Here is a 12,519-nt window from a genome sequence, read left to right as displayed (position 1 = left end):
ACTTGGAGGCCGTGAAACATAAATCTCCTCCTCAAGGACACCATTCTAGAAGGAAAATTTTATGTCCATGTGATGAACAGGCGAGTGGTCGTGGGCTGCAAGAGCCAAGATAGCCTGAATAATAGACATTCGAGCCGTAGGTGCAAAAGTCTCAAAATAGTCCAAACTTGCCCTTTGAGCAAAACCCTTGCCAACAAGCCTAGCTTTGTGCTTGTCTAAGAAACCATTTGCAAGTTACTTGGTCTTGTAGACCCACTTTACACCCATCACCTTCCGCTTCGACAGATGTGGAACCGACTTTCAAGTTTGATTTTGATTGATAAAATTGAGCTCCTTGTGCATGACGTGACGCCAAATATCTTGTGCAAGAGCCTCCTCAACTGTAGTAGGTTCACTGTTATGAAGAATTTGTGATATAAGAGCATAGTTCAGAAAGAGTTAACTATTTCGTTGGGCTTGTGAGTGAGCTGATCTGTGTGGACTTGTAGGAGAAGCAAGAAAGTGATAAACATCTGAATCTTGCATGAGCTGTGGGTACCAAAGAGGAATTCGAATAGGCTCATTCTATTGCAAGGGAGATTGAGTAGTCTTTGGTACCTGCAATGCATGTGTTTATGGAAGGGACTCCCCCTCACCAAGGAAAGGTAAATCCTCCTTATCTGAAGACAGCTCCCCCTCTCATGGCTGAGCACTCTTAGAAGACTTTGAAGGGGAGGTTGAAAGGGTGAAAGAACTCGGTGAAGAAGAAGTAGTTGCACCCATCAAAGGTGGTTGGAAAGTTGGGGTAGAGGGTGGAGGAGGAGGGGGAAGAGCTAAAGACCAAGAAGGGGTGCTAAGAGACAACCTGGAAGGGAGGAGAGGAATTGAGGGTGGAGAAGGGTCAATCAATGATGATGAATCACCTACAATAGAACCATTAATAGGATCCTTGGAGGGTGTAGCCTCATTGAAGCTCACATCCTTGCTCACCTCAAGCTTCTGTGCCATCGGGTCGTAGAGACCATAGCCCGTCGTGGTAGTGTTATAGCCCACAAAGATGAGCTTCATGGACTTCGAGTCAAGCTTCGTCTTCCTCTTCTCCTTGTACACATGGACAAATGCATCACATGTAAAGTTGTGAAAGTGAGACAAGGAAGGCTTTCGACCAAAGAAAGCCTCATATAGACTCATGTCTTGTAAGGCAAAGTCGGGGAACGATTGCAGATGTAAATTGCTGTATCCATCGCTTCACCCCAGAGGGAATGAGGAAGACCCCAATGCTTTACATTGATTGGGCCATCTCTAGCATGATCCTGATTCGCATGTTCAACCACATCATTCTCTGATGATATATTCAAATGGGAATACTCCTCTCGAATACCGTGATCCTGCTAAAGATGAGAAAAGAGGTTAGAAGTAACTCTCCACCATGACATGCTCGTACACCACGAACTTTGGAAGTAGTCTGTGTCTCTGCAAACACCTTTCACTCGCAAAATTGGGAGTACGCCGTACACCTTACTCTTGTACTCTAGAAAGCAAGGCCATACATAACGACTGAAGTCATCTATAATTAGCATCAAATACTTGACCTTTCCAAGGGAGGCCATGCCCATAGGTCCATAAAGGTCAGTATGAACTAACTCAAGCGAGGTAGAAGCCCTCCTAGTGGCAACCTGTGGATGCGGTTGCCTATGTTGCTTGCCCTTAAACAACTAGGATATAAAGTGTAAATAGGAGGGAAATTGGAAAGTCCCTCCACCATCTTCTTCCGAGAAGCCCATGGGATAACATCAAAGTTCAAATGACCATAACAAGCATGCCAAAGCAGCCCAAGCGCATGTGGGAAGACCTCGGGGCTAAGGCTATGAGCATGTAAAGCCTACCCTTTTGTGAACTTGTCCAGAGAATTGCACTTGTGGAAGCATCCTTCATTATCACCGTATCTTGTGTAAAGACTACTCCGGTACCAAGCCGTGTAAGACCATGAGGAGATAAGAGGTTAACGCCTAAATCTGGTAGATAGAGGACTCTAGTTGAAGAAGACTGCCTATTTGGCAATAAAGGAATGGTCCCTACTCCTCGAACGAGAATAGTAGAGTTGTCACCAATGGTGACTATGCCCCCGTTGGCGCTCATGTTCTAAAGCCAATCCTGTTTGTAGATCATGTGAGAAGAGACCCCACTCTCTATGAGCCAAGGCTTCTCCTGAGTTGAAGAAGCAAGGGCTCTAAGTACCCTCACTTGCAGTCATGTCCAGAAGCCAATCCTATTTGTAGGTCATGTGAGAAGAGGCCCCACTGTCCACGAGCCAAGGCTTCTCCTAAGCGGAAGAAGCAAGGGTTGTATCCTTCTTGGCAAAGACATGCACAAAGACAGACCCTATCATTGTGGGTGGCCTTTGTATCCTTCGAATCCTTCTCCTTTGGCTTCAAATGGGGGTACTTTTGCCAACACTTCTCTTTAGGATGAGTGCCCTTGCCACAATGTGGGCACTTGGGCCTTTGTATCCTTCGAATCCTTCTCCTTTGGCTTCAAATGGGGGTACTTTTGCCAATGCTTCTCTTTAGGATGAGTGCCCTGTCAAGATTGTGGGAGAGAAGGAATGAGTCTCACTTGTAGCTTTCTTGCTTGCACAATGGGGGAATACACACAAGGGTGGAGGCTGAAAACAGTTTTTCTCTTCTTAGTTGTGTAAGCCAAAAAGGAAGTCTAGTACAAAGAAATAGAAAAACCCTATATATGGGTCTCAAACCAAACTCAACTAACTAAGGTGGCATACTAACTGAGCCACGAACTAGAGTAGATAAGGATAGCTGTCATCTAGCTATTATTCATGAGCAGTGTACCAACCGCATCTGCACAACTGACACGTCGGTGACATAAATGCACAACGGTCACTCTGGCATATCATGAGTGGAGCTCGATATCTCAACACTCCCCCTCGAGCTCAACCCCAATTCTTGCACACCAAGCAGGTCTCTGAACTTGTGTAGCTTCTCTGCGCCTAATGCCTTCGTGAATATGTCAGCTACCTGATCCTCTGTGCTGACATAAACTAGATCAATAAGACCTAGTAAAACCCTCTCCCGCACATAGTGATAATGCACCTCAATGTGCTTTGTTCTAGCATGATAGACTGGGTTATTTGCCAAGTGTATACTACTCATGTTGTCACAATAAATGACTACTGGCCCATCTGTAGGCTGATGCATATCATAAAGTAGCTTATGCAACCAAGCTATCTCACATGCAGCCATTGTTGCGCCCCCGTACTCAGCCTCTGTGCTCGACAAGGCAACTGTAGGCTGTTTCTTGCTGCTCCAAGTGACTGTAGCACTCCCAAAAGAGAACACATATCCACTGGTAGATCGTCTATCAGAAATGCTACCAGCCCAATCAGCATCAGTGTATCCATGCAACTGTATCTGAACCCCAGTCTCATAAAATAGTCCATACTGCAATGTGGACTTCACATACCTGAGTATGCGTTTAGCCGCATTCAAATGTGGTTTCCTTAGAGCCTGCATAAACTGACTTACCAATCCAACAACATAGCTCAAATCTGGCCTGGTAATAGTCATATAAATCAAACTTCCTACTATGCGTCTGTACATAGTAGGGTCTTCCAGAAGCTCACCTGCATCTGCGCTCAGCTTCACATTTTGCTCCAAAGGAACTGAAATAGGCTTACAGTCTGTCATCCCATATTTGGACAGCATGTCCAATCCATATTGCCTCTGCAAGAGCTGTATCCCACTTGGTGATCTAATCACCTCAATGCCCAAGAAATAACGCAGCTCTCCCAAATCCTTCATCTCAAACTTTTGCTTTAATAGCATTTTCACATGAAGGATATCTTTATCACTGTTACCTGTCATAATCAAATCATCAACATAAATGATAAGTAGTATAATATCTTTCTCTGTTTTTCTCACATAAAGTGAGAAATCTGCCTTGGAAATTTGAAAGCCAATAGTGACAAGATACTGTCCTATCTTGTCAGACCATGCTCTAGGTGCTTGCTTCAAGCCATACAAGGCTTTCTTCAATCTGCAAACAAACTCAGGATGAACAGCATGTACATAACCTGGTGGCTGCTCCATATAGACCTCTTCTTGCAAATCACCATGCAAGAAGGCATTCTTTACATCCATTTGATGTAAAGACCATCCCTTTGATGCAGCCATAGCAATGACTGCTCTTACGGTTGCTATCCTTACAACCGGACTGAATGTTTCTTCATAGTCAATGCCATATGTTTGTGCATACCCCTTGACTACTAATCTTGCCTTGTATCTGTTCACAGAACCATCTGCATTGTGCTTCACCTTATAAACCCACTTACAGCCAATTGCATTTTTACCTTTAGGCAAAGGTACCAATTTCCATGTAGCATTTGCTTCCAAGGCATCCATTTCTTCATCCATGGCTTTCTCCCATTTTTCTTTTCCCATGGCTTGCTCAAAAGAAGTGGGTTCTGGTTCCTGTATCACTTTGACCATATATGCATAGTGAATGGCTGTAAATCCATCATATTTCAGCCTATTCACAAGATATCTAGCTCTCGTAGACCTGTGTAAAGTAGGTTCACTCCCAGGTGCTCTCAAAACATCCCTGGTCTTCCTTACTCCAGGTGTAACAATAGAAGAAATACCCAACTCATCATCAATGCTCTGTTCTGAGCCACTGGATTCACCATCCACATAAGAGTGACCTGCATTCACATCAAACATGGACTGATCTACCTTCTCTTTTCCTTTTCGTGAAACCTGCATACCACTATCTACATTGGTTTGAGAAGATTCTCCTGATCTCAATGTGCCTGTCCATGGCGAAGAATGTGAACCACTGCTAGAGGACGCTCCAGGTCCACTAATATCTTGTGGCTGCTGTTGTGAATTCTGTGCAGCATTACCATTTTGTGCATCTACATTATCAATCACATTTACTGGTTTATACCAGCTACTCATCTCATAAAAAACATCTCTGCTCACTGTAAACTTACGAGTAGAAGGGTTATAGCATCTATACCCTTTTTGCTGCAGAGAATAACCAATAAAGATGTACTTCTCAGCTTTTGGATCCAACTTGGATCTCAACTCATCTGGCACATGAACATAGGTAATGCAACAAAAAATTTTCAAATGAGAAATATCTGGTTTCCTACCAGTATATCTCTCCTCTGGAGTCATGCCATTTATTGCTGCAGTGGGAGTCCTGTTCATTATGTAGATTGCTGTAGCAACTGGTTCAGCCCAGTAAAAATCTGGCAAGTCTTTTTCATTGAGCATGGCACGAGATACCTCTCCAATATCCCTGTTTTTCCTTTCTGCAATTCCATTTTGTTGTGGGATATGACTGTATGAATATTGTTGCTTTATGCCATGCTCCTGCAGGAACCTTGCAAACTCATTTGAGAGGTACTCTCCCCCTTCATCTGACCTTAGGCATTTTATTTGCAGGCCTGTTTCTTTTTCCACCATAGCTTTAAGAGTTTTGAAATGCTCAAAAACTTCACTTTTCTTTTTCATAAAATACACCCAAACTTTTCTGCTATAGTCATCAATAAAAGTGACAAAATAATGACAGCCTCCAAGAGATGCAGCTTTAGTAGTCCACACATCAGAGTGGATTAATTCCAATGGCTTCTCACTCTCTTGAACATGTCTAGAAAATGGTTTCCTTGCCTGTTTTCCAAATTGACAGGCTTCACATACCTTATGCATTTCTGCAACCTTGAATTTAGGCAATCCTGTAACAATATTTTGGGCCTGCATTAATTTAAGTCGCTATACATTAACATGACCAATGCGTTTATGCCAGATATCAATATCTGCAACTACACTGGTCCCATGTGCAAACATTGCTGCACTCAATTTAGGCATGTCTGCATCCAACGTAAACATTTTGCCCTTCTTCTTTCCTTTTGCTATCAAGCGACCTTTATTTTTCATATCCTCAACAAAGCATCCATGAGGATTAAATCTGACCTGCAAGCCCTGCTCAACCATTTGACCAACAGAAACCAGATTCTTGGTGATATTTGGGACATGAAATACATCGGATAGGTATTTCTTTTTCCCATCCTGCATAGACAAATGAATTTTTCCAATCTGCACAATAGGATGTGCAGTATCATCACCAGTCTCCACAAATCCTGGTTTTTCCATTTTCCTTGCATCCTCCATCCATTCTGCATGACTTATCATGTGTTTTGATGCACCTGAGTCAACATACCATACATCGTTGCTTTCTTCTGCACTTGTCACAGAATTATTCATGTGCTGCACCATAAACAAATGCTCATTTCTGTCATCACCCTGTTTACTAGAAGATGCATAATTCCCTTGTTGCAGTTTTCCATTCATGATGTCATTCTGCTTTTTATAGCAGCCTTTAGCCATATGACCCATTTTACCACAGTAGTAGCATTCAACATTACTGTTTGCATTTTGGCCTCTTTGCCATCCACCACGATCTCTTTGGCTCCCCCTGCCTCTAGAGTTGCCACGTCCTCCTCCATAGGACTGGTTTTATTGAGTTTGCTGCATATTCTGATTTCTACCACGGCCTCCAAATCGGCCTCCTCTACCTTTGCCTCTACCTCTTCCAGCATTTGAGTAGAAGACAACTTCTTTTGAAGTTCCTCCTGAAGAAGATGCACCATCATTTCTCTGCTCCTCAGAAATTAGAAGAGCAATCAACTCCTCAAAATCAGGAAATCTTTCACGGACGGAAATGGATGTTCGGAACTGTGCATAATCCTTTCCTAGTTCATTCAAGGTCACAGAAACTAAATCATCATCTTCCACTGGCGACCCAATGGAAGCAAGTGCATCTGCAATCTTCTTCACCTTCATGTGGTAGTCATTGATGCTCATATTTTCTCTTTGCACATTATGCAACTCTTGCTTGAGCTGCTTTTTCTTGGCTTGCGTATTTGTGCTATACATTTTTGACAAAGTATCCCATGCCTCCTTTGGCGTACTTGCATCCTGAATATGCATAATCATAGAGTCTGAAATACTGATAGACAGCCAGTACATAACTTTTCTGGCTCTCTCATGCCATGCTTTGAATGCCTGCATTTGTTGTTGATTGGGAACATCAGGAAGAACTGGTTCTTCTTCATTTCTTGCAACAAATTCCCAATATCCTTTTTCCATAAGGAAATTCGTCATCCTAAACTTCCATGCTTGGAAGTTGTTCTTGTCAAGCTTTTCAGTTACAATCTGTGAAAGAGAATCAGACGCCATTACAGAATCCTGCAAAAAATTCTGTCACTGCAGAGAACACAGCTTCAGCCTCACAAGGGCAAATCTGCAAAACTGACGAAAGTGATATTTAACCACGCAGTCACTTCCTAGTGACGATTTTGCATATACAGGAACCAAGGATGATTCTGTAACTCCCAATGTCTCTGCACACGAGCATACGATGCAATATCTGTGGTAACTTTTCACCGACCTATAGAACAGTGGTCGCACAGCATAAAATTGGGCCTTTTCCTGAGTGCGTGCAGAAAACTTCCGCCTCCAAAACAGGCCCCGAAATGGCCTCAAATAAAAAAAACAGGGTCGCCAAGGGCTAAAGCCCTTGCTCGCAGCATATACTGCCCTCTTGCTTCACCGCGAAGGGCGTCTCAACCTGAGACAATGCACTCTTGCAATTTCCGACTGTGCTGCCTGCAGAGATCTGCTCCCAAAACAGAAAATGAAAGCAACACTGCTTCTCTTACCAGAACACCGCGAGCTTGGCTTGCTTTCTTGAGCTCCTTACCACGAACAAGGCTCTGATACCATGTTAAGATTGTGGGAGAGAAGGAATGAGTCTCACTTGTAGCTTTCTTGCTTGCACAATGGGGGAATACACACAAGGGTGGAGGCTGAAAACAGTTTTCCTCTTCTTAGTTGTGTAAGCCAAAAAGGAAGTCTAGTACAAAGAAATAGAAAAACCCTATATATGGGTCTCAAACCAAACTCAACTAACTAAGGTGGCATACTAATTGAGCCACGAACTAGAGTAGATAAGGATAGCTGTCATCTAGCTATTATTCATGAGCGGTGTACCAACCGCATCTACACAACTGACACGTCGGTGACATAAATGCACAACGGTCACCTTGGCATATCACGAGTGGAGCTCGGTATCTCAACATGCCCTTGCCACAATGTGGGCACTTGGGCTTCTCCTTCTCTCATTCTTATTGTCCCCCAGCTTCTTATCCTTGGCCTGCGCCTTCTTCTTCTTCCCTCCACATGTGCCTGCAGTAAAAGCCTTGGTGGAGCTAGAAATACTAGCCCCAACCTCTTTGAGTTGCTCGTTATGCTCCAAGTCAAGCGATGAAAGCTTCTCCCATAAGAGAGTCTCGAGGGTCCTTGATGTGATAAGGCTAGTGTAGAAGACATCGAACCAAGGAGATGGCAGCTGAGTCAAAAGGATCATAGCCATGTCTTCAGAGAATATTGTCTGACCAAGTGAGGCAAGCTTATCCCTCATGTCCTCCACCTGAGTGATGTGCTCCTTCATTGAGGAGGAGTTATCAAGATAGAGTATTTGCAACTTCTTCTCAAGGGAAATCTTGTGGGAAAACGTCTTGTGTTGATACAAAGATGCAAGCTTCTTCCACACTTACGCTATGGTCTTCAACCTGTGAACATGCACAATGATAGAATCTTGCAAACTCATAAAGAGAAAGGATCTAGCTTAAGAGTTGAGCCGATCTCACAAGGCCACACTATCCATAGAAGTCCCATTTGTTAGATTCTCCTGAGGGGAGATAGAATTAGAAACAAGATTTCAAAGATCAAAGGTGTCGATTATGCACTCCACCTTATACGACCAAAATGAATAGTTCGAACTATCGAGTTTGTCTTCTTTGGGTAATCAAGGTAAGACAAGCACCTAGACTAAGGGTATCAAGGATGGCATCTTCACTTCGAATGGAGCGTTTTGTGATAGATGAATAGAAGGGTCCCACTAACGATAATCAGGTCTCCACTCACAGTGTCCTGAGAGAAAGCTCCTCCTGTAAGTCATCAAAAACCTGTAAATTAATAAGACATCTTCGATTTTGCAATCACCCAGAAATCTGTGTTTGAATGGAAACAACACGGGAAATAGAAGGCAGTTAGCTACAATATCTATAGATGTGCCGCATGCACTCAAAAGGCTGTTGCTCCCCCACTAGAACGGTGTCGCAAGTCAGGCATGTTGAGCTAAAGATGCATTAGCGTAACTTAAACAGCCCCAAAACATGCTTAATTAATAAAGAAACCTTATTTTAAAAAGAAATGCAATCCTAGAGGGTTATTGTGTCCCACGTGCAAGACCGTAATTTGGGTGCTCCAAACTTTCTATAAATAGGTATGCAGCCCACCACTCTTTCTTAATCTCTTTTTTGTAGGTTTTAAGAGCTGTATCTCTACTGTCCATACCTCGTTCGCGGAGGACATCATAATTAGAGCCTTCTATCACAGTCTGCTATCATTTGGCATTTGTTTCTAGCCTCTGTACCCATTGCCTATCTCTTGGAGTTGTCGCCAACTTCAAGGAATTTGCATTTGTTGTCGCTAGGGATAGTCACAATCATCTGCATCTAGTCACCATCAATAGGAGTTGTCGCCAATCCTAGAGAGTTATTGTGTCCCACATACAAGACCCTAATTTGGGTGCTCCAAACATTCTATAAATAGGCATGCAGCCCACTACTCTTTCTTAATCTCGTTTTTGTAGGTTTCAAGAGCAGGATCTTTATTGCCCGTGCACGTCCCGTTCGCGGAAGACATCGTAGTTAGAGCCTTCCATCGTAGTGTGCTATCATTTGGCATTTGTTTCCAGCGTTTGCACCGATCGCCTATCTCGTGGAGCTGTTGCAACTTCAGGGAATTTGCGTTTGCCGCTGCTAGGAATAGTCACCATCAGTAGGAGTTGTCGCCGCCATCATCCTACTTGCGTATGTAGTCAATCTCTCTCCTTCGATTGTTGCCATCAACATTTGCATTGTCGCCATCAGTTTTCACTTGTCGCCTAGGACAATTAGCTTGCACAGTTGCCAGTTTTCTCTCTTCTTAGGTATCTGCTTTTTTAGTCTTTCTCTCTTGCATTGCCATTTGCATTAGATCCAACCTTCCCTGGTTGTGTTTGCTAATATTTGACACTTGGAGACTACCTTTGCTGCGATTTGGGATCTGTTCGGAGTACGACACACTCTACAACTCATAACCTATGCCTTGATCTTAGAGATGTGAGAGTTCAAGGTTCAATATTCATTGTATAGTGTGTTTCTTGCATGAGCATTGTATATTCAATATTCATTCACTTCATTATTCATTGTGTTCACTATCTTTGAGTTATCCTAACCCTAATCCTAATTGTGTTTTGAGTTTATCAGTGTGTGCTTTGTCATACGATTGGTTTTGTATTTTCTGCATTTAGAGCATTTCGTCATAGGCAAGATTTGGGCATTTATGGCTATTTATAGCCAAACCCCCACTTGGTAGAGACACACTCTTCAGTCTTCGGTCTTTTGTTTGTAAGTGCACACTTTAACACTCCGACATTCCATTCTTCGTGCTGCCATCGTCATTAGCTTGATCTGGTGCCCTCCCTCACTGACACACTGTGCTGTGTGGAGGTATTGATAAGTCCATCCCCATTGTACCAACATTCTTCTTCAGTTAGTGCAGTATTCTTCCTTCATTTCTGCCCCTCCCCCCCACCCACTAGTTGGTGCATCTGAATCTCAAATCCTACCATTCCCACCCTCTACTAGTTGGATCTAGGTCCCATTGCACCTCCTAAAGTTGGTGTATGCGAGCTTCATCATCTTAGGGAGATTGAACTACATTGCCTAGTATAGATTTTACTAGAAATTTGAGCAGTTTTAGATCCTAATGTATATCTTAGGTTAGTTATTTATATTTGTACTATGGAATGCTTTTGCTATGCTAGAAGAGTCACAGTCAAGGAGGTCAAGCAGCTCTATAAAGGAGCACCTTGTTGCCCTACAATGCTTTGTTGCCGAGAATTCCATGCATGCACTATGCATCTTACTTCTATCCTTCAGCGATTATCACTCCAACTTAGTGCTTCCATGTCGGGAATCCCACTCATGTGCACTACACCACTCTCCCATACAGCTTAAACATGAATTCCCCACCCCTGTTCACATTGCCACACCCTCTTATCTTTTGGCTACTCAGATACATTAAATGATATTTTTGAGTTGGCCTTTCCATACTTATTTAGCAGCCTCTACTACTGTATATCCTAGTTTTGATCATGGATTTATTTTGCTTGAAATTTCTCTTGTTCATGGTGGGAACTTGGGGGTAAATTCTGAAGTGTACTCCATTCCCTCAAATTATCCTTCTCCCAATACTCAAATTTGTATAGCTATGGCCAAGGGTGGATATAAATATAAAATATGCTTCAATATGGTGTTCAAATATCATTTTGGAACATGGATATAAACTTATTTGAGAGCTAAGGTGCATTTGACTTACAAATTTATACATGTTCAAGTCAATCATATTTTTGAGTTGGCCTTTCCATACTTATTTAGCAGTCTCTACTACTGTATATCCTAGTTTTGATCATGGATTTATTTTGCTTGAAATTTCTCTTGTTCATGGTGGGAACTTGGGGGTAAATTCTGAAGTTTACTCCATTCCTTCAAATTGTCCTTCTCCCAATACTCAAATTTGTATTGCTATGGCCAAGGGTGGATATAAATATAAAATATGCTTCAATATGGTGTTCAAATATCATTTTGGAACATGAATATAAACTTATTTGAGAGCTAAAGTGCATTTGACTTACAAATCTATACATGTTCAAGTCAATCTATCATATGCTTGATTAAAGTTATCTGTTGGTTCTTGCTGCAAACTTCATGGAGACACTGATTTTTTTCGGTTTTGTATTTAGGTACATGAAGAACTTATTGTTGCTATAAAGGGTGCAGAGGAAAGTCTTTTACAATTGAAACGGACACGTCTCCTAGGAGAGATTGATGCTGCCTTAGGTGCACAAGCTAGTGAAAAGGAAAACATTCAAGAAGAATTAAATGCCTCATCACAGAGAGTCCCACTAGAAGATTCTATGTTTCCAACTGGTTCAAAGTGTCGCTTTCGACATGTAGATGGACGCTGGTATAATGGACAAGTTATTGAATTGGAAAATGAAGAACTTGCACGAGTGTCATTCCTCACTCCTACCACAGAGAAAATGCAAGTAAGATTCTATCTATCTCGTATCTCACAAGTTAAGAAATGATGTAGCAATGATCTTTGAGCTTTGGACCTAATCTGCAATTTAAGATCAAGTCAAGTAATGTATCTTGCTAGAATGTTGAATGAATGTTGTAAAATATTGTTTTTATTTTTTCAGTTTCTATTTTTAGGAGGAAAAAGCTCTCTTCCATTAAAAAGGAAGGATATATTAGGAGGGTCTTTATTTGAGGCAGTGTGAAATATCTTTAGTGGGAATTCAGAAAATACATTTAATTGCAAACTCTACTGTTTTCATATGATA

At 42.2% G+C, this 12,519-nt stretch overlaps 1 protein-coding gene across 2 annotated transcripts in view; it reads left to right on the top strand.

Annotated features, from left to right (window-relative positions):
- Positions 1-12,519, top strand: part of LOC148010082 (zinc finger (CCCH-type) family protein / D111/G-patch domain-containing protein) — a 117,236-nt gene that overhangs the window by 38,912 nt on the left and 65,805 nt on the right. For both annotated transcript variants that reach the window (XM_087673217.1, XM_087673216.1), the window contains exon 2: positions 11,918-12,219. In XM_087673217.1, coding sequence (XP_087529343.1) covers positions 11,918-12,219 — 302 coding nt within the window. The remainder of the gene's footprint in view (positions 1-11,917; positions 12,220-12,519) is intronic.

Source organism: Lygodium microphyllum, chromosome 30 (genome assembly GCF_053477565.2).
Source record: "Lygodium microphyllum isolate KBCC chromosome 30, Lygodium_microphyllum_v1.1.10, whole genome shotgun sequence".
NCBI lineage: Eukaryota > Viridiplantae > Streptophyta > Polypodiopsida > Schizaeales > Lygodiaceae > Lygodium > Lygodium microphyllum.
The sequence above is the reverse complement of the archived record's forward strand: the minus strand, read 5'-3'. Positions and strand labels throughout refer to the sequence as shown.